The 22,749-nt window shown below is 44.4% G+C and overlaps 1 protein-coding gene across 1 annotated transcript in view; it reads left to right on the top strand.

Annotated features, from left to right (window-relative positions):
* plekhh1 (pleckstrin homology domain containing, family H (with MyTH4 domain) member 1) overlaps window positions 1–22,749 on the top strand; it is a 44,807-nt gene that overhangs the window by 224 nt on the left and 21,834 nt on the right. The window contains exons 2-12 of the mRNA XM_079528437.1: window positions 1,214–1,418; window positions 13,624–13,686; window positions 15,654–15,803; window positions 15,906–15,989; window positions 17,133–17,214; window positions 17,597–17,779; window positions 18,116–18,912; window positions 19,645–19,723; window positions 21,108–21,193; window positions 21,983–22,130; window positions 22,492–22,628. Of these exons, the coding sequence (XP_079384563.1) occupies window positions 1,275–1,418; window positions 13,624–13,686; window positions 15,654–15,803; window positions 15,906–15,989; window positions 17,133–17,214; window positions 17,597–17,779; window positions 18,116–18,912; window positions 19,645–19,723; window positions 21,108–21,193; window positions 21,983–22,130; window positions 22,492–22,628 (1,953 nt within the window). The 5' untranslated portion in view covers window positions 1,214–1,274. The remainder of the gene's footprint in view (window positions 1–1,213; window positions 1,419–13,623; window positions 13,687–15,653; window positions 15,804–15,905; window positions 15,990–17,132; window positions 17,215–17,596; window positions 17,780–18,115; window positions 18,913–19,644; window positions 19,724–21,107; window positions 21,194–21,982; window positions 22,131–22,491; window positions 22,629–22,749) is intronic.

Below are 22,749 nucleotides of genomic sequence, written 5' to 3'. Positions count from 1 at the left end.
AGGCACGCACGCACGCACGCACGCACGCACGCACGCACGCACGCACGCACGCACGGACGCACGCACGCACGCACGCACTCACGCACACACGCACACACACACACACACACACACACACGGCATATGCGTGAGAGAAAGTGTGTGCACAATTGCACATTTCATAATATTGTGTTGTGGACCATACAACTTTGGGGTATTATCTTGTCACTGTACATTTGCAAAGACATGAAATAAGTCCTCTGCACTGCAACCCATTCTTACTAATAGGAGCAGTGGGTGCTGCATTTGTGTGAGTTGCTTGTATTTTTTCTTTTTGCATGTGTGCGTGTGCGTGTGCGTGCGTGCGTGCGTGCGTGCGTGCGTGCGTGCGTGCGTGCGTGCGTGCGTGCGTGCGTGCGTGCGTGCGTGCGTGCGTGCGCGTGTGTGTGTGTGTGTGCTTGCATGTGTGTGTGTAGGAGGAGTTTGGCAGGGAGAGAGAGTGAGGCTGAAAGTGACAGGAAGCTTTTATTCAACAGTGTCATCATGAAGTCATTGTGAGTGTTTGCTTTACTCACGTTTCCAGTGAGTGAGTCATGGGAAGCGTGTGGTCAGTGTGAAGTCACTCTGCCCCATCATGTGCACACTACAGTAAATGAAACCACAAGCTGGGCAACTGCCACCTTTGACGCCTTTTTAAAAATATATATCTTGTTGTCGAGTCGATCATGTGTGCTGTTTGTTAGGTTCCACCGTCAGCGTCTCATTATCCTGTCTAGATAAATGAACTTGATTAAAAGAAGAAAGTGCACATACAAGGCTCTCATTTGCAGGATAGTCTGGTATATACAATCAAATGAAATGCTGTACAAAAGTGAAAGGCATGCAGTAGTTAAAAAGTGCAGTCCTCCTCCAAACCTCTCTTTTTTAATATGGACCCTACTGCTTTCCCTGTTCCCTGTATTTATCCCATCCTAGCTACGTACTGTAGGAGCAGTGGGTGCAACGGGGGCAGCACCATGGGGAGAGCAGTTAGGAGTTAAGTGTCCTGCTCAGGGGGGGGCGAGGCGTGAACCCTGTACCTTCTGTTTTCCCACGTGGCCTCTCCCATTAAACCCGATTGTAAATGAACCAGAGAGAGCAATACCATCCTGCAGTCAAAAACGGGCTTATTTTGCATGCAATGAATACATAATTGTCTTGACCAGACTTATCTTGTCCCCGTGTGTTTGTTTAGGACGAGCGTGAGGTCAGAGACAGAACTCAAAAAGGGGGTTTCAACAGCTTCGGCGATCGCCATGGCCGACGTCTTGGAGAGTGGCGGGACGGAAGCCGTCGGATCGGCCAGCGTTGATTGGCAGAAGCGTTGCGTTGCCCTGGAGATGCAGCTGCTGAGGTTCCGTCTTCAAGCGGGGAAAATCCGAGAGCTGTTGGCGGAGAAGGTGAGAGACAGAGAGACAGAGAGAGAGAGAGAGAAGGGGAGATACTCTGTGACAGAGAGACCGCACACAGAAACGTATGGACAAAATAATACTGCCATTAAGCGTGTGAGCTCATGTCACATTCAACCTGACAGGTTCACTTGAGGGTTGATCTGGCCATGAATTACTTAATTATATACTTTAAATTGTGCGTCTGATCTTTGACATATTGTGGCGTATTTTTCATGCTGCAATGACAGGGCATCGGCTTTGTGTCAAAATGGACAGAAGCATTTCAGATTTTGTGATCATGTTTTTTTCCTCTCTTACCCATCTGTGTCTGCGCGGTCTGCCAGTGATTTTATTTTTTTTGCCTCCAGAAGTTTTCTGGTTCCGTTGACCTCTGAGTAACTACCAAAGAATAGCAGTCAGACTTGGCAGTACTTGAGTAAACCACTACCACATGTGACGATGTGAGTAAGTAAAAATACAGGTGTTTGTGTGAAGACAGATTACTTTGTTTAGCTTTTGTGGTAAATGTCTCGATCCTCTCACCATGTATCATCAGGGTGCTTGCCAGTGGTGGAAAAAGTACTCAAATGTTTTACTTAAGTAAAAGTATCAATATTGTAGAAATGTAGAAATGAATACTCTGTTACAAGTAAATGTCCTGAATTCAAAAATATACTTGAGTAAAAGTACAGAAGTATTCAAAATGTACTTAAAGTGCCAACAGTAGAAAGTATTCATTATGCAGAATGTCCTATTTCACAAATTCAAAATGTAGACTATACACATCTATCTATCTATATCTATCTATCTATATATCTATATTGTGAGATTGTAGATCGTCTATTTTCGAATGGGCAAAATGTATATAGGGCTAAAATGGGTAATCTACAAAGTAACTAGATTATAGTAAAAGTATAATATTTGCCTCTGAGATGTAGTGGGGTAGAAGTAAAAGTACAGACAATTGGAAATACTTCAGTAAAGTAAAAAATACCTAACAATTGTACTTAACCCATTTTGGGCGGGAACCCCTTTTGGTGTTAGCATTATGTTATGCTTTAGCTATTGAAAAATAGCAGATCTACAAGCTCATAGCGCGCCACCGAGTGGCGCGCTACGAGCTTGTAGGTCTGCTATTTTTGAAAAATCGAAGAACGACTGACATAGAAACATAGCTTTTTCAGAAAACTGTCAGGATGTAGAAGACATTTTTAGAATCTGATCTCAGGTCAAAATGGGTTAAGTACAGTACTTGAGTAAATGTGCTTAGTTACTTCACCACTGGTGCTTGCTTCAGTTTTTGGCCAAATTGAATATTCAACAGTCTCATCAGTCCTGGTATTTCCCTTCAGGAAATTAAGACCAGGCACGAGCAGAATGCTGTGTAAATTCTGATGGTGGCTAGTGAGCTATTCTACACTACTGGTTACTGAAACGGCAACCATCGTTTGGAGCAGTGCTGTAGTAGTCTACCATCATACGTACTACTGGTTACTGAAACGCCAACCATAGTTTGGAGCAGTGCTGTAGTAGTCTACCATCATACGTACTACTGGTTACTGAAACGCCAACCATCGTTTGGAGCAGTGCTGTAGTAGTCTACCATCATACGTACTACTGGTTACTGAAACGCCAACCATAGTTTGGAGCAGTGCTGTAGTAGTCTACCATCATACGTACTACTGGTTACTGAAACGCCAACCATAGTTTGGAGCAGGGCTGTAGTAGTCTACCATCATACGTACTACTGGTTACTGAAACGCCAACCATTGTTTGGAGCAGTGCTGTAGTAGTCTACCATCATACGTACTACTGGTTACTGAAACGCCAACCATTGTTTGGAGCAGTGCTGTAGTAGTCTACCATCATACGCTATACAGTATACTGTACGTAGTATGCCGTGCCAAACTTTTTGTCTACCGTCTGCTAATCATTTCATCCATGTGAGTGTATAGTATAGCCTATACACATCGGTCGCACAGGGAATAATTATGGCATACCGTCTGAAAAAACCTAGGCTACAGCACTGGTTTGGAGGTCCTACATGGGATTTACTGGGAGTACTGACTTTAACAAGAATGACTCAGTCATAACTGCCAGGTGCAACAAGCTCTTGTAGCGCCTGTTGCGTTCGTTTCTACCATTCTTTTGTTGGTTCACGCACTGTTTTGTTATGGTTGTCCTCTAGCTCCAGTTAGCTCATAGTGTAGGCTATAGGTGGCTGCGTTACTACTTGCCTATGGGGCCATGGCTCTTTAGCCGATTGGTAACGTACGCGGCTTACTGATACGACGTTCCGGGTTCGCCTCCCGGCCGGCGCTACATTGGTGACAGCGGTGTGTATGGGTTCTCTGTATCTCTGGCGACACAGACTAGCACCGTTGAGCATAGTCGACAGCACGTACCCTGCCTGGGGTGGAGGTCCCCCCAGTCAGTCGAGCCTAGCTCCTGGCGTGCGCATATGGACGCGCTTCCAGGTGGGGGGGGGGGACTGTAGGCTATAGGTGGCTGTGTTACTACTTGCCTATGGGGCCCTGGCTCTTTAGCCGATTGGTAATGTATGCGGCTTACTGATACGACGTTCCGAGTTCCCCCCCCCCGGCCGGCGCTACAATAGATTCTGTTCCACTCGCTCCGCGTTGAGGCGTTCAGAGTATGGGTTTTTATGCCATTCAGATTATCATTGGCTTGGGAGGCAGCCAATCATGACTAGGTCGCTAGTAAGGTCGCTAGGAGGCAGCCAATCATGACTAGGTCGCCACTAAAGTCGTCTTTATGGTCGTCAGTAGTGGTGGGTGCAAATGTAGTCCTATTCAAGCACCTGGCAAAACATATAATATAAAATCAAGTCAAAGTAGCTGGTGAATTTTGGGGGCTCTATACTGCACCTGTCACTGTAGCCTGTAGTTAGAAGAGGTTTCCCTTGTGGATTTGGTACAGTTTCTCTATATTCTTTATTTGTGAACTGTATTAACCACATGCATGAACCACAGCGCCAATATTATTTTTTCCTTATACATTTTGGCCGTTTGGTGCATATATATTTTGTTAGTGCACTGTGTGTGTTTTGCTCTCTGTCCTTGGCTCTGATTCTGCTGGTTCGTTAAGGCAGGATGTTTGGAGTCCAAACATAGGCCAGTGGTTGATAAGATGAAGATGGCTCCCTGCTGTGTCCTCTGGCAGCTTCTGTTATGCTGTGCCTGTCAGGCTTCCAACTCCTCACCTAGAAACCCTGGCCTCACATGCAAGTGTACGTCCCCCCCCCCACGCATACACACACACACACACACACACACACACACACACACACACACACACACAGAGGGGCGGCGCTCTTTGAGGGACCGCAAAAACATAAACAGTGAGCTTGTGGGTGTATACCGTCCGCAGCACGGCTGCTGCTCAGCCATTTTTGGGAGCATTGGTACTTCTAAACATTGTTGCATTCAATATAATATTGGAGTCAGTCAGTCAGTCAGTCAGTCAGTCAGTCAGTCAGTCAGTCAGTCAGTCAGTCAGTCTCACCTTCTCTTCAGTTTATGTTGTCTCCATTCTCTCATCTCTATTTCAAGGTACTTTATTGTTACAACTTGTGTACAATGTACATAAGACATTTTAAGAATACAACTTATTTTGGTTTTGGCTTTCATCAGACAATTGCAATGATAAAAAACGTAAAAAGATTTAAAGAAAGAAAGAGAGTGCAAAAGAGAGCAAGGAGAGAATAGAATAAATTCAAGAGCATCTTCGGTTGGTTCTCTCCCATATCACACGAACACACGTATGCACGTACACACACACATGCACGCATACAAGCGCTTGTGCGCGCGAGCGTACACACACACACACACACACACACACACACACACACACACACACACACACACACACACACACACACACACACACACACACACACACACACACAGCAAGTGAGAGTGCACAGTAAAATCCTTCGTTAATTGATCAGTTTGTGACTCTGAGGGTGTACAAATGTAACCCAAATGCATTTGGGTTACATTTGTACACCCTCAGAGTTAAATTAACAGTGGGAAGTTTGTAGTACTGAGTGTTTAACCAGAGGCCTGAGTGTGTTTTTCTGGGGGTGCTGAGTGACTACTGTTCCGTCATGTTATTGCTGTTTGGAAAGAGTCCTTCACGCTCCTCATCTCCCTTCTGGCCAAGTTAGGACTGTTTAACGCATTGACCCACTTTGGTATGGAAAAACATGAGGGGAAGAAAGAAAGGAAAAAAAGAAAGAAGCCGTTGACGTGGTTGTGTGTGTGTGTGTGTGTGTGTGTGTGTGTGTGTGTGTGTGTGTGTGTGTGTGTGTGTGTGTGTGTGTGTGTGTGTGTGTGTGTGTGTGTGTGTGTGTGTGTGTGTGTGTGTGTGTGTGTGTGTGTGTGTGTGTGTGTGTGTGTGACATGGCATTTATCTTGAGTGTGAGTAAAGGCAGAGAGACAGTAAGAGAGTGAGAGAGATGCCCCACTTGCGTTGTGTGTTAAAAGGAAGAACACCATTTGGCTTCAAGGATTTATACGTGTGTGTGTGTGTGTGTGTGTGTGTGTGTGTGTGTGTGTGTGTGTGTGTGTGTGTGTGTGTGTGTGTGTGTGTGTGTGTGTGTGTGCGTGTGCGTGCACATGTGTGTGTGTTGTCCGTCTGGTCTAGTAGGAACGTCAGCTGGTATACAGCCTAGAGCTGGCCTGCCTTTGGAGAATTACTGTAGATGGGGGAGAAGGGTAGGAGAGCATCCCAGTCAGGAGGGAGTATTGTGGATATAACCATGTGTTTTCTGGGTCATAGTTGAACTCTTAATGCCTAGTTCAGACCAGGTCCAAAGACTGATCTATTTACTTTGTCGTATGGCCATGTCATGCGACGAAAATAGCAGATCCAAAAGCTCATCGTGTGTCGTGGATACACCGCGTTGTGAGTTTATAGATCTGTTATTTCCGACACGCGGCACTGTCATATGACAGACAGAGCATAAATGAATCATTTAGATTAATATTGTGGAGCGTTGTGGAATGTCTTCTCTGCAACAGTCTGGATTTACCCTTACAGTTACAAATGGATAACAATAACACACACACATGCACGCATACAATCGCTCGTGCGCTCGTGCACACACACACACACACACACACACACACACACACACACACACACACACACACACACACACACACACACACACACACACAGCAAGTGAGAGTGCACAGTAAAATCCTTTGTTATAATTGATCAGTTTGTGACTCTGAGGGTGTACAAATGAGCGTTGTGGAATGTCTTCTCTGCAACAGTCTGGATTTACCCTTACAGTTACAAATGGATAACAATAACACATGAGGAATTCACTATGCAGAGAGATAATTATGTAAGGTGTACTTATTTCAGTTACCGGTAAGTACAAGTCTTGAGGAGTCACATCATCAGTCTCGTATTGATTGACAACAGAGTAGCTCCAGATATAAAGTAATACCTGCCAACTTCACAGGTTGCGTGAAATGTGAAGTCTTAAAGCTGTAAGGAGGTTTACGTTGAATTAAGTTTACGTTTCGTGCCCTATACGGGATTTGAACTTGCGTCTCAATGGAAGTGTAGGGAGACCAATGCTGATGTGCTAGTTCTATTTTATTAACATACTCCATACAAAGGGTTTAAAACGATGTTATATTCATTAAGCTCTGGATTACAGCTTTCATTCTCAAATTTGTGGTATAGGAAAAAGATTTTATATATATATATATTATATGCCACTGCGTGGCCTGTCCTTGGCCACTATAATAACGTATAGGAATTTGTAAAGTGAGCCGTCTTCCTCTTGAAGGTATTCTATTTCAGTGCTGAGTTAAGCTAATTATGGACGTATACACTCCCAAATTAGATTAATTTCTTCCATAAGCCACAGAAGGCCAGAGGGCCGAACGTGCTCTATCATTTGACTCAGACCAGCCGGATCGCCAAGCAAGGATGTCTGCAGAAAGGTCACAGGGTTCAACTTTGTATGTATAAACATTTATTTAAATGGCAGGATTTGTTTGGATCGGTTCTTTTTAACAGTCCTGTCTGGTTTCAGAGAGATTTGAGCTGAGCTTTGAATCGTAGCATATGGTCCTTAGTGATCTGTGTTTAACTTTAACTGCAAGTCCATAAACTGCTTTTCGGGCGTGCTTTCTTGAGGTTATGTGAGGGAAAGGTTCATTCATTGTGCAATCTATAATGGGAAAGAAACCCAATTCCTAATGATGAGTTTCAACCCCTCTTTTTGCATGATCTATGTTTGATACGAGTCCCCACAATTAAAAGTCCACACTTAAACTTCACAGAAATGTCTCCACTTCATTGTGAATGAAGTGGGTTCCTTGTAAAGTCAGATCAGTTTTCTCTCCACTGAGCTAGACAGTATCCTTAGTGGAAAGAGTAGTTATTTGTAATATTTTGTACACTCACTATATTTTTTTCAACCAACAACTTTTTACAATTAAGTACTGAGCTAGATGTTACTCTCAGTACTAATGCCCTTCATGGCCGAGTGCTTATGAAGACCTCTGTCTTTGAATCTACACGTCCTTAACCGACCTCTAGGGGGAACCCCCGGTGGTACAAAACAATCCTTGTGTGCATACCTTCACTGTCTAACCTTTTAGTTTAATAAAAAATGGCTAAATCAACAATGGGACTTGACTGGACTCTTCAATCTACTTCCGTGGACAAAAACTACAAAAACTGCTCTGGAATACAAGGGTTAATGAAGTTGAGAGAAGCATCTGAATCTCTGAGAGGAATTCGAAGCAGATACATACTTCACAGTAAAACTATTGTCGGTTGACCCCTTTTCTACCTTTCTGCTTTCTAAAAGTAGTGCATAGCAAACTTAAGTTAGTTACACACAATTTATAGTTCATCTCATTAAACGGAATTCCGCCATGGGAAATTAGTGACACATGCCACCATCTTTCTCATCTAGTCATGTCTGCACTCCGCAGGCATTAAGTGACAGCATCAAATCTTGATTTTACTCACACTGAAGTCACCAGGCTTGAATTTGCCTCATAAAATAGCCTGGACATACAGTAACCTTGACAGCAAAGAGATTTATTGTTTTGTTGATTAAGGGGTTTGAGTGGAATTATAGGAAAAAGTAACAAAAAAAAGATTTCAATCAAGGACATATCGAACTTATTTGCCAATATTTGCTTAAAAATGTGTTAACATTATTGGAACCAATATCAGCCTGATTTGTCACACCAATGTAACTGATATTAGATCGGTTTATGTAAAGCCAGTGTGCTAGCCAAATTAAATGTTATGTGTTTCTTCATTTCAAGACGCCTTTTGTCAAGATAAAAACATTCATTGCAATCATATTGAATCATATTTGGCAGTGTGGCTTTCCTCCCATGATACTACCAGTACCGAATAATCAGACTCTGAGATTACAACCCCCCTAAGCAGAGCCTCAGCCTATAGCAGCGCAAAACAAAAACAAAAACAAAAACAAAAACAAAAACAAAAACAAAAACAAAAACAAAACAAATTTACTACCAATACGTGTTTTCTTTCCCTGCCGATGGCGCTTTTCCTCAGAAGCCTTTCTCAGATTGAGGTATTTGATCAGAACGTCGATGTTAGCGGTCATTACTAAATCGTCGCTATACCTCGCGGTTACAATATTAACACTTCTGATGACTTATAAAAAGATGGTAGCCTACTACATCAGCTTAGTCGATTCTGCTGCCGGTTCATTTTGGGATCATCAAAATACAACTTCTGGCTGCATGGCCGTGGCAGGGAAGGGACTACAGACTGAATCAATTCTGAATAAATTCTAAATGAGTTAACCCATTAAAACCGCGAAAGCAACATTATTATGTTATTTATAGCATGCATAAAGTCCATTACTGTATGTGAAAACCACCTCGACAACCAGTGGTTGAATTATGGTGGTCATCAATAATTATATTTGGCAGAGGACCATAGAAAATGATGGAGTCAGATATTGTTATTGCATAAATACGTTGAAATAATTAGAAAAGTGAGAGTACGGTGAAGGCATACTTATGCCATATTTAACAACAGTGTTTGAAAGTGATGTCCAAACTCAACTCCATCTCGTTTGTACTTCTGTGTCCGTGAGGCGTGTCTCAAAGTGTTACAAATCGATACCTGCAGCCAACAGGCATGTGTACTGCTGAACCACTGAACCTTACTACCTGCTCACTCATTGATTTAGGCACCCTGGCTTGTGGACGGTGTCGGCGAAATGCCTGAGATGTGACGGTAAACAGATCGAGGTGGTAGGGCTATCAGCTGTCTGCAGAGTATACCATCTGCTGTCTCGTCTTATCTGTTCACCTCCATGGTTATTATCAGTCCCCTTGGATTCCTCACTCCACCCTGTGGGGGGGGGGGGCTCTCCTTATCTTATCCAAGGGTCTTCAACAGGGGGTCCGGGATCCCTAGGGGGTCCTCAGAGCTACTATACAGGTGGCCCGCCAACTATTTGTGTGATAACCACTTGAACCGTACGAACAACATACACATTAACATGAATCCAACACACTGATGATAGCGCTGTCAAACAAGTCTATGCAGCTATCTATGAAATCTATGGAAAACTTTAAACACAAACTGCAACACAATTTTATACAATATGTACTGGGGGGGTCCCAGCTTCATCTCTCTGTTAGCCGGGTCGTTGGGCTGACAGAGAAGACCCCTGACCATTTTGTTTAAATTTACTTTTCCATTGCACACCCATTAAAACACAGTGGTTCTATGAACTTCTATCAGTTTAAAAGTCCACTTAGTTTGTGATGATGCAGTGTTACAGTAGCCTACAGCTTTGGGTTTGAGCACTTAGCCCAAAGGTAATATGAGACCCCTCCAAAATAAAGTGTGCCTCGCTAACACCAGCTAGCTAGGCCAATGTGTGTCTAGAACAGATGCTGGATAGTTCACATAGTTGTCCCACGCCTGCTCAGCGGTCCAGGCCTCACCTGTTGGAGCCTGCGGTAACTAATCAGGCCCCAGGAGACTGAGGGCTGAGAGAGACACCCAAGACTGACAGCACTCTCCTTTACAAAGCGTGTAATGATGGGCAGTTTGGGGAATTGGGTTTATGTCTAGCTGCTATATGAACACGAAGCGTGATGCAAAAAGACCGATATGTTGGCTGAATGGCCGTACATCGGTATCTGTTGATCATTTGCCTTGTTGACACATAACATGACATTCACGACTGCCAGCTAATCGCTAACAGCTTGATTGATCAGTGCCACATTTCTGGAGCACATTTCTTGTAGACTACAAATGTCAACTTATTTATTTTTTCATGTATGTTTTATAGTTTTTGCAGCATTTGAGTTTATAATGGAAGTCATAGGGGCTCTGAGTCATACATCATAGATATATATATATATATATATATATATACATCATATATATCATATGTCACAGGCTGGTCACATGATCCACCTTGGTATCAAGTCTGAGATCCTCATTGGAGTCACACCGTTCCCATTTGGATTCCCAGATCCACATGATTTCATGTTTTATAATGAAGATTTCTTTGTTTACACGGCACAAAAGGGGGAATAAATAACAACAAAAATGGAATAAAACAACAAAAATATGTTGGAATCGGCTATATCATCCAAATTGGTATTTTGCAGCATGTTTTATTTTTTTAGCTCAGAATGAGTGAAAGTGACTTCAGAGTTCAGACTCAGAGACCTTTGTTGTGACCTCATATTAGCGCTCCCACTTTGTCCTAATTTATGACTATCGTCCCTGGAACTTTACATCTCCAAGCCTCCGGTACTGCTACCAAGTCAGCTCACATCTCAATCCCATGACACCAACCCCACCTTAACCTCGACCTCTACCTCTCAACCTCCGACCTTTCCTCCTCCAAAGGGGATGTGTCATCTCCGGAGGCGGGGCTGACAGCTTCTGTCAATGAGCTGGTCTGCACATCTGTCCTGCTTTATGGATAGTTATATTCACCTAAAGTGCTTCCTTTGCTTACTGTTTCTTGGCCCTCAAATGGAGGATAAATACTGTTTGCTCCTCTTCTCTGACTTGGCTCCATAATGGCTTTGACTCACAACAGAGGCTTTTGACCTTGAGGCGAGCAGTCACTCAACCACTAACATCAACCTTCGCCCCCACACCTCCTCTCCTGTTGCGCCGCGCCTTTGGTGAGTGTTAATCTGGCCGCGAGGCAGCGCTCAGCTGGTGTGAGAGGTCTCTGAGAATCTCTGGGCTTTGGAAGGCGACTGGCAGGAGTGGCTGAGTGCTCCTGAAAAGAGAGAGAGAGAGAGAGAGAAACAAAGAGAAGGGAAACAAAGCAGATGAGAGGAATTCAGATACCTCTCTTAAGCAGGGCTGAATCCATTAGTGTGTTGGTTCTCCTTTCAGACGGGTCACTGAACTCGGGGGGGAAGGGCATCCTGTGTCAAACTATGTGTGTGTGTGTGTGTGTGTGTGTGTGTGTGTGTGTGTGTGTGTGTGTGTGTGTGTGTGTGTGTGCGCCGCGTGCTGCACACTCATAGGTGCATATGCAAATACTTTCAGTGACTGTGTGCGTACTTGAAGGTTGAAGTAAACATGATTGCACACAAGGTGACGCAGGCATGTGGTCTCAAAGTTGAGTCCGAGACTATATTAGTGTGCCTTCCATCACGCCACTGTTTGTCCAGAGGTGGTGTTGTTGTGAAAGATGGACGGCTTCCCAGAGGAGGAGAGGCTTGCTGTTAGTTCTGCAGCTATGCTCTGTGTTTACGTTACCATGCCCCTGTGCTTTAAGTACCAGCCCTTTAGCGATGTGAAAACATCTGATCTCACCACAGATAATCCTTCTGAGATAATAATCCCCCTCCTTTCTGTCTCTGCTCGGCACAGGTTTGACCCTCCTTCCGCCATACTGAGTTCAAGGGCTGCCCTTCACCTTCAACAAGCATTTTATGTTCACTGCCTTCACAGTTTATCATATCTTATCCAATTAAACTCCTCTAGTCTTAGTGAAACGGACCTGAGTTGCAACTGTAGTTGGACCGCTTTTTTCCTTCTTCTCCAAATTTGTTTTCCAAAAACTATATATATATATCTCTTTGAAAGCTCACAGCGCTGGGCTATTTTTGGCGACTGTTCCTCCCAGAATACGAATGCTGAGGTTCGACGTGGTTATAATCTTCCAATAACCTTTTATTATCTCCTATCTCCACCACACTCACTCACTGTTGAAATGTCTTCAGAGGGTAAAAAGCTATTGTTTGTAGGATGTGTGTGTGTGTGTGTGTGTGTGTGTGTGTGTGTGTGTGTGTGTGTGTGTGTGTGTGTGTGTGTGTGTGTGTGTGTGTGTGTGTGTGTGTGTGTGTGTGTGTGTGTGTGTGTGTGTGTGTGTGTGTTCGTTCAATACGTCTGCGGTCTCTGTATACGTTAGTGAGTGTGTCCACAGGCAGACTGCTGGCATGGTGGTCTGTCTGTCTGTCTGTCTGTCTGTCTGTCTGTCTGTCTGTCTGTCTGTCTGTCTGTCTGTCTGTCTTGTGGATCAGTTAGTCTGTCTGTCTGTCTGTCTGTCTGTCTGTCTGTCTGTCTGTCTGTCTGTCTGTCTTGTGGATCAGTTAGTGTGTCTGTCTGTCTTGTGGATCAGTTAGTGTGTCTGTCTGTCTGTCTTGTGGATCAGTTAGTGTGTCAGATTGCAGGATGCATCGTGCCAGAACCTGCAGCACACTGAGTCTCCGTCGAGAGCTTTGAGCTAGACCTGCGTTCTTAATTAAATGGAACTATTGCAGTGCCAGAGCATGGGGGAGTCAACCCCCCTCCAAAGGAGCTCATTAGGAGGTCTGGATTTTCCCCTAAGGCTCCTTAACCACCCTCCAACCCAGTGGCTCTCAAACGTTTTCACATCAAAGATCCCCAAAAGAATGTGTTTGATTGCGGACCCCCATTTGAAAAGATTTTGTGCAAGGTACCCCCATACAATGTTTAAAAGGTTTAAGAAATGTTCCCGATCTACGCATGTTGGTAACCGTGGTAACCTGTTTGTCCCGTCTCCATGTTGGTAACCGTGGTAACCTGTTTGTCCCGTCTCCATGTTGGTAACCGTGGTAACCTGTTTGTCCCGTCTCCATGTTGGTAACCGTGGTAACCTGTTTGTCCCGTCTCCATGTTGGTAACCGTGGTAACCTGTTTGTCCCGTCTCCAGATGCAGGAGTTGGAACAGAGGGTGATGGAAGCTGACCTGCGGGCTGACAATGCTGAGAAACAGGTACAGGTACCGGCACAGTTATTGTTCCAAACGGCACTTAAGGTCACTAACAGGCTGCAGAAAAAGTACTCACATTCTTTACTAAAGTAAAAGTATCAATACTGCAATGTAGAAATACAAGTTACAAGTACTGTAAAAGTCTGAAACTTTACTTGAGTAAAAGTACAAAAGTATTTGTATTAAAATGTACTTAAAGTACCAAAAGTATAAAGTAGCCTACTCATTATGCAGAAAGTTTTCAAATGAAATTGAAAATAGCATTTCTATAAGCTTACAATGTGCAGTGTGAGCTTATATATCTGCTATTTTCAAATGGCCAAAATGTATGGGCTGAAGTGGTTCATGTATGTTTTGTAACATTAATTCAAATCTACAAAGTACTAAATAATATAGTGGAGTAAAGGTATAATATTTGCCTCTGAGATGTAGTAGAAGTAAAAGTACTGTGAATTGTACAGTATAGTACTTGTAGTAGTAAATGTACTACTTACTTTCCACCACTGACCACAGATTACAGGCTGCAGGAAGGACTTTCAACTGTAAATTCATTATTTGAGCCCATTCTTCGTTAAGTTTACTTAGACTAAAGTCACTAGACTATGTGACAACCAGGTAGTCTGGTGACCACCGGACAGCCGGAATGTAGACGGCACCCCGGGAGCAGTATGGGTTGGTGCCCCAGCCTGAATCCTCCGTGAGGAGGAAGCCCAAAAAACCTTCGGTGAGGCCTTTAGGAGGGCCATTCGAGCTGCAAGCGGAGCCTGCAGTACCACCGTTGCCCAGGTGGAGCCTGCAGAACCATTGCGGCTCAAGAATCCACCACTCCTGAATAAAGTGGCTGGTGCTGGGAGTCTGGTGCAACGCACAGGTCCTGGCTGCACCTGGTGAGAGCAGGAGTGGACCTGGTGAGACGTATAGGAGGGGACGGACAGGAGTAAATCCACAGAGCCTAGTCCTTCCACATGCCAGAATTGTGCCTCCCAGTCCCAGCAGAGGCTTTGGTGTTTACCTAGTGGGTCTGATCGAGGGTAGCTACTGGGACGTAAGTCGGGACTTGATCACCCCGGCTGGGTCACCCGAGTGAAGGGTATGATGTTCACGAGACCCGAAACCCTGATGACCTTGGGATACATCACTGAGGACAAGTCCCAGGTGCATCCAATGCGATGTATTTTCGTACTTAGTGTGTACTAGTCTCAGTTCAATCTGTTTCTCCCGATGGTCATGAATCTTTCACTCCTCTTCACACATTCCATCTGTGATAAATAACCACACAAACTGGGATTACTTCAAAACAAAACTATGCTAGTGTCTGCTACAATATTTAAAAAGTTTATTTGAATGTTTCCTGCCTTAATAGACACCAAAACGTCATGTTATGAAGACAATTCCACTTTTTCATTTTACTGCAATTGAGTTATTGTGTTGGGACTACTATCTGGTTGAATATCTGTGAATTTACATTTTTGGTGTTGTTTGTAAATGTATGGGTGCATGTTTTAATGCATGTACCCATGTGGGTTTTGCTCTGAAATTTAAGGGTATTTTACCCTAAAATATTACCGAATGAAAAGCCCACTGGCACCCCAAAAGCACATTTAAAGGGCAATCTGCTACAACACGCACGCACACACGCACGCACGCACGCACGCACGCACGCACGCACACACGCACGCACGCACGCACGCACGCACGCACGCACGCACACACACACACACACACACACACACACGCATGCACACACACACACACACGTGCGCACACGCTTTCCACCATTACTGGGTGTTCCAGGTGTTTTCTGAAGGTGGTAATTTGATGGTGCCGCAATTTCTTTTCCAAAACGTTAAAGACTCAGTTCTCAAGGGCTTTGGAGGCTTATTCCATTCACAGACATGAGTAAATGTATCTCCATCTCCAGTAACCTTTGGTGCTAATACCTTTTACTTTATCAAAATGATGTCTTTTAGATCCACGTCATGGAAGAGAAGCTCAAATCTGCGAACATCCAAACCAGTGAATCGGAGATCTCGTTGTACAGAAAACACCAGGAACTGACCAGTCAAGTGCAAGAAAAAGATGCGGTGATAAAGCGATTAGAGATACAGCTGGAAAAACAGGTATGTGGAGCGGCTACTGTAGATAAGGATCAAGAAATGTCCATTTATGTTCATAAAATGTAGGTTGTAATCCACCGAAACCCTATTTTTCTCTGACTGCAGATCTTAGTCAGAGCCCAGGAGGCAAAGATCATTGAAGAGAAGGCTGCCAAGATTAAAGACTGGGTCACCTTTAAGCTTAGAGAGGTAAGCTCAGACATGTATAGTTAGAGCTCTGCCTAAAAGAACCAGGCTCTGTAAAAGCTTTCAACCTGCTCAGAGACACTATTCCCAGTGATAGAAACCATACGCTTTGTTGATTGATGGTTGAAGAATGAATAGAAACATCACCGTCAAGGAATAGACAGGTTTCCTGTCTGGCGATCTAGCCATGTGTACGTTGATGACAAACTCTGGCAACCAGCAACAAAGCGGGCGGAAGTCATTCATTTGCAGCGATGTAAAACGTACACACATTTTTTACTTAAGTAAATGTATCAAATCAATACTGCAATGTAGAAATACTTAGTTACAAAATGTACTTGAGTAAAAGTATTAAAGTATTGGAATCAAAATGTAGAAAGTACTCAGTATGCATAATGTCCCATTTAAAGTTTTCAAATGTATAAAACTAATTTTAAAATGGCTATCTACAAGCTCACGTCACACAGTGAGCATAGTGAGCTTGTAGATCGGCTATTTTCAAATGGCCAAAATGTATAGGGCTGAAGTGGCTAATGTATGTTTTGTAATAATAATCAAAGTAACTAGTAACAAGATTTTTCAAGTACAATATTGTACAAAGTAGAATATAATTTTAAAAAAGTACAATATTTGTCTCTGAGATGTAGTGGAGTAGAAGTATTGGAAATTGGAAATACTCAAGTAAAGTACAAATACCTCAAAACTGTACTTAAGTATAGTACTTAAGTAAATGTACTTGGTTACTTTCCACCACTGCTAATCATATCCTTTAGCTGTGAAACGTTTTTTGTTAGTTCCCATAGCCGACTTTGTGGTGAACTGATTGCAGCTGTTGCTGGCTTTCCCGTCGTTAATGATCCATCCCTGCTGCCTATTTATTTGACCACTTCTCAGCCCACAGGTTGAGAATCACTGAGCTAGGCGACAGTAGTGACAAAGCGTCTTGGACCTTTTTATTATTATTATTATTATTATTATTTTTAACAAATTTGGTTGACAAAAGAAATAGAATTTTAGAGACTGAGTCCTATTTCTTAAACTAATTAACTGGATTCTTCAAAAACAATTATTGTCCATTTGAAAGCTTGGTAATGAATTCATTGTTGTATTGTGTTAAATCGTGTTAAATCATGTTCTGTGTTGTAGATGGAGCTGGAGAACCAGCAGTTGAAAATGGCCAACTTGAAGCAGACCGAACAGATCCTGGTGCTGCAGGACAAACTACATGGTGATCTGGAACTAAATGCTAAAGCCCTGTGGGCCTGATCTCAAATCAGCTATGTCTTTTGCATTACAATGGAATTTAGAGCACATCTGTATTTCACACACACTCACGCACACGCATACACTACCATTTACACTAGCATTTTGCTTATTAATAATTAGAACGTTATAATGGACACATACGGGTATAGGCTTTAGTTCCGACACATCAAAGGTGTGACAACATACCCCAAACCCTAACCTAACCCTAACCGCTAGCACGACGCAGCGCATGTCGGACCAACGCACGTTGGGAGCGACGGGTGATTTCCGCATGTTGGACCTTTGGTGTGTCAGATATTAAAGCGTGCGCACCTCGGGCTATTTAACACTTATTTTCCCTGCAGTTCTCTTGGAGAAACCTGCAACCCCTGCACCCGCCACTACCTCCCCAGCCACCGACGCCCACCTGGTGCCCAACAGCCCCCTGTATCCTCCCAGCTGCCCGGGCACACCGCCAGCCCAGGACGACGGCTGGCGACAGGCTGGGCCCCGTGCAGCCCCTTGTAGCATTAAGACCTCGCCGTCAGGTGTGGCCGCCATATCATTCACATTGTCTTGCAGGGACAGGCAGAGCAAAGCTTTTGAAGCAGTGGGGTGTGTGCTTGAATATAATAAACTGGGCAATGTCCTGTTACTGAACCAGACGGCACCGGTAAGGGTGGAGCACACAGGGTGAAATGAAAAGACTTTGGGATTAGGTGGCTTGAATCAAAAGAAACGCGCCTGTCGCTTCAAAAGCATGTCTCTGCCCATTCATACTATCATGACCATCTACAGTACTATTGCCTTGCATTGTTTTCTTAACCTCAATCTTGGGCCTTGATTTCAATGTAAACTAAACATGCTTTTTTCTCTCCTTTCAGATGTAAAGAGGTCTCCTGAGCCTGCCAAAGGGACGTGTCAAGGCGACATAGGGAACTATGACGCTCACTGTCGGAGTCGAGGCAAGGAGTGCCCTTGCAGCCATATGTGCAACAGTGGTCTGGATCAATCAGTGGGACCCCTGCCTCCCACCAGGGAGAGGCCAGAGGGCAGAGCCGGCGGCTTCGATAGAGACAATTCCTCCGACGAGCTCAACATCAAATTCCGCTCCCAGTGCCTTCACTCGTCGTCCTCATCATCCTCGTCGTCTTCCTCGGCCTACGAGATGGCCCACGGGCCCAGCACCCACAATACACCTCTCCCTGGGATCACTCCCAAAAGCCCACTCTTGTCTCGCTCTCCTTCCACCAATCACCCCTTCCCGACAAGTCCTCTCCAACATCAGGCCCACCCATCAGGCACCAGCATGACTCTGCCCAAGGTTCGGACCCCTCTGACTCCCAGGGACAGCATTCAGCTGGTGAAGAAGCACTATAGCCAGCCTCAGCCCAGCCTGGACCGGCTCCACCACCTCAACGTCAACATAGACATCATGACCTCCTCGTCCACCCTGCAGAGCTCCGGCACCGCCACCTCGCCCTTCGCCCAGGTTGTGGAGGAAACGGACATCGACGACGGCCTGCCTGACGGCATGGAAGGGGTGGTGGAGGGGCAGGGCCCGGAGGAAGAGCCTCCACACGATGGAGTGTCCTTCGTGGGGCTCGCCGAGGAACTTGAGCGTCTGGATCCGGAGGTTCTGAAGCCCCCGACTCCTCCCTTGCATCGCTTCCCCTCTTGGGTAGGATTAGAGGACGTCCTTCAAGTCACATTCTAGATTTGTGTTGTTTTGTTTGTTTGTAACGGGCTAAAAATATGTTTATTTTGGTAAAAGAAATAACTGTTTCCACATTGTCTTCCCTTGCAATGACAATACTTATTCACATTATATTGACAGTATTGCAGCCATTGTCATGTATAATTATTTGTATTGCCAGGTACTGTATATGTGGAATGTGTCTCTGAAGTTGATGCATTACACCAAAATAGACCTGTGCCCGTCGGCCACTGACCTACTTGGGAACCTAGTATACAATACCCGTTGTCATAGCACCCGTTTTAACCGTCTGTCTGTGTCCCATATGGAGATCTCGGTATCTGTCTGTCTGAATAGTGCAAACTGACTGTGAAAAGTCCACTGGCAGAGCCTGACCAGAGCCTTTTGTGGTGTTTCTGGAAAGGCCGGGCACTGCCCTCCTTGTGGTGGTGTGGAACGTGTGTGTCAAATTTGAAGTCGGTGGGGCGAACAGTTCTCGAGTTATGTGGATTACAGACGTACGTACTGTACACACGTACAGAGAAGTGGTGCATTAACAGTATTAAGAAACATTTACAATTTATTTTTAAATGTTTTCTCAAAATGTAAAAATAAGTATAATGATCACACGTGCGGCTTATTGGCCTTGAAGTTAAGAGAAGAATCTATGAAAATGGTGTAGATTACATCATCAAAATTATTTTTCAATTTCTGCAGGAGAGTCGCATCTACGCGGTGGCTAAGTCAGGCATGCGGGTGTCAGAGGCCAATCCTGCAGCCAGGGGACCTGGACGAGGTGAGTAACCCGTCAGTGCTGGGAAAAACAAGAAACCAGCCATCTACATCTTCCCTTGTTGCCAAACACAATTTTTCTATGACAGTATGGCATTCACTTGAAGCCCATAAATTTCATTAAGTCTAATCCAGCAAAGACAAGGAAATAAAACGGCCTTCCATCCAGTTCTGTCTGTCTGTCTGTCTGTCTGTCTGTCTGTCTGTCTGTCTGTCTGTCTGCGTGCGTGCGTGCGTGCGTGCGTGCGTGCGTGCGTGCGTGCGTGCGTGCGTGCGTGCGTGCGTATATGTATGGCATGGTGACTCGAGTACTGTGAAGTGATATGTCATTCTTAAGGTCCTTTCAAACGCGGAGCGAGTGACGCAGGCAGTGTCGCCTATGCATCAGTGACAGGTCTGCTCATGAGGGGCACAGGAAAAAAAATATCACCATAATCCAGGTCTAGATGTTGATATTGATTTTGTATTCGTCTTTAGGGCCCCAAATCACACCTTAGTGCATTTCAAACACAAAGTGTTTTTTACATGGGAGTCATATTTTGACGGCAGTAACTGCTTGTCATAATTTCACCCACCTCTGTATCGAACTATTGGACAGTATTAAGATGTTGATATTAATTTTGTATTCATCTTTAGGCCCCCATGCGCCCATGAAAATACGCTTGTGCAATGCGTAATCGCCCCTCAACTTCTCTGCGCGTCCAAAATAAATGCACGCCTCTCATTGAAAATGAATTACTAGGCGCGTCAGTCGCTCCCCGTCTGAACAGGCCTTCATGCTGAAGAGGTGGGTGGTGAGTGTACAGGTAGTTGGTCAGATCTGTCATTGCTGCCTTTGATGTCACTTCCTTTTTTACCTGAGGCGTTCGCGCACCTGTGCAGGTGCAAGCCCTTCGCCGGGAGGCTTTTAAGAGCTCCCTTTAAAGACGCAGAGGGAGAACAGAGGGGGGAGTGTTGTGGTGGATGTGAGGGAGGGAAATCCTGCTTTTTAATCAGCTGTGATGAAAAGAACAGGGACCAGGGTGTAATTACATTTCACCGTGTTTTTTAACACTTTGAGATTTGACAGCATTCAGAACCCTGCGTTTACTGAGTGCCTGGTATATATCTCATCGACTGCCAAATGGGCTGTTTTGGATGACTTCATAGGTTGCTGTCAGATAAATTCCCTCCCTTAGTTTTTCCTTTGAGTGCTGTTGGCATATTTTGTGCTCTGACCAGACTGAACAGATAGTCTGAAATAAACACAAGTTGCTTGTGGTTGACATCGCTTTTTCAACAGTTTGTTATTCTGGAATCGGCACACCTGTTGTTATAGTAATTACTAGAAAAGGATGAAGCCAACAGTCTTTAAAGTGTTGTTGTTTTTTCCCCTGTCTCTGTTTCAGGGTTACCCCAGTATCCAGCAGCAGGTCCATTTACCCACATGATCTACAAGAACATCAATGTGCCTGTGTATACTACACTGAAGGGGGTAAGGGGATAAAGAACAAAAACAACCCTGAAAGACAGGGTTTAGGTTTAGGTACAATGTGAGGACGAGTCAGTATTTTGTTAGTTTGTTGCGTTGAATCTGTTCTTAAACTTGAGCCAACTTGATCTTCTGCCTTAGCCAATGGTCCATCCACACCAAGTCTACTATAATTAATAGATACGGACACAGTGATTTTATGGTTGCTGGTCCAACCAAATTCCCTTTCAGCACAAATGATTTCCAGGTCATCAGCGACAAACACGCCAAGTTTGAAGTCAATTAGATGGACGCTGCCCGAGCTATTCCTTAGACAGACAGACAGACAGACAGACAGACAGACAGACAGACAGACAGACAGACAGACAGACAGACAGACAGACAGACAGACAGACAGACAGACACCTGTTTCTGCAATTTATAGATGGATAACTGATAAATTACTATATTATTATACAAATCGATCTAACTCAAGTGGATGGCAGAGTTCACACCACAACTACAGTATAACAACGACAGTAGTGAATGATATAGATGGTGTGTTGACTTCCCTTAACCACTTCAACCCCTATGTAGGTCACCCAGGACTCTACTAGTTGCTTCACTCCAAATTCACACCATATCTCTTTGCCGAAAACAGCTGATCTACAAGCTCACAACTCAACGCAAACATGAAGCGCTGTGAGCTTGTAGATCTGCTATTTTCTGAGTGTTGAGTGTCGCCCAAGAATAGTGACGGCATGTGGTTAATGCTTACCTCCCGTGTTTATGTGTTTTGTTTGTGTGTAATAGAAAGCCACTCAGATCAGCAGTGTCCCTCTTCCTGATGATGACTCTGGGTCAGAGGATGACAGCAGTTCTCTGGCCAGCTTACGCACCTCGATGCTTAGCCCGGACAGAAAGGGCAGCATCCCAGGGAGTCCTCGTGCTGTCAAGAGAGGTGAGGGATTTTACCAACATCACTTGGTGGACGGGTTTCTGAACTGCCCACATCCCTCCCATGAGACACAGAACAATTATGGGCTTGTGGCATTTTATCATGAACATTAGTGAGCAACAATTATATGAAGATAGGTTGAAAAGTGGTTAAGTGGTCCTTGATCTGTAGGCTGCCCCAAAGAGATGATTATGTTTTGGTTGAAAAGGTCAAATGTAAAAGAGACAATCAAGAGACATAGAACAAGAGATGAAATGTTGCGTGTATAGTTTGCACTCCTAGCTGTTTGTTTCATTGTATATATTGTTTGATCTCTTTAAATACTTTCCGCTCCCTGGTTCCCTGGTTCTCTGCTCTCCTACAGGTGTGTCCATGTCCTCCATCAGCTCAGAGAGTGACTACGCCATTCCACCAGATGCCTACTCTCTGGACAGTGACTATTCAGAGCCTGAACACAAAGTCCAGCGCACCTCTGCTTACTCCTGCGAGAGCACTGGACCTGTGAGTGGGGATCTTTCATTTTCTCCCAATTTAGTCATTGTGCCAATTACCCAAGTGGTCCCTTTCACTGACACCTACTGGTTATCGCTTCTTTTCACTTGTCAGTGAGGTGTTTCACTGG

This window comes from Electrona antarctica (assembly GCF_951216825.1).
Source record: "Electrona antarctica genome assembly, chromosome: 18".
NCBI lineage: Eukaryota > Metazoa > Chordata > Actinopteri > Myctophiformes > Myctophidae > Electrona > Electrona antarctica.
Note: the sequence above shows the minus strand (reverse complement) of the source record. Positions and strands in the feature narration are given on the sequence as shown.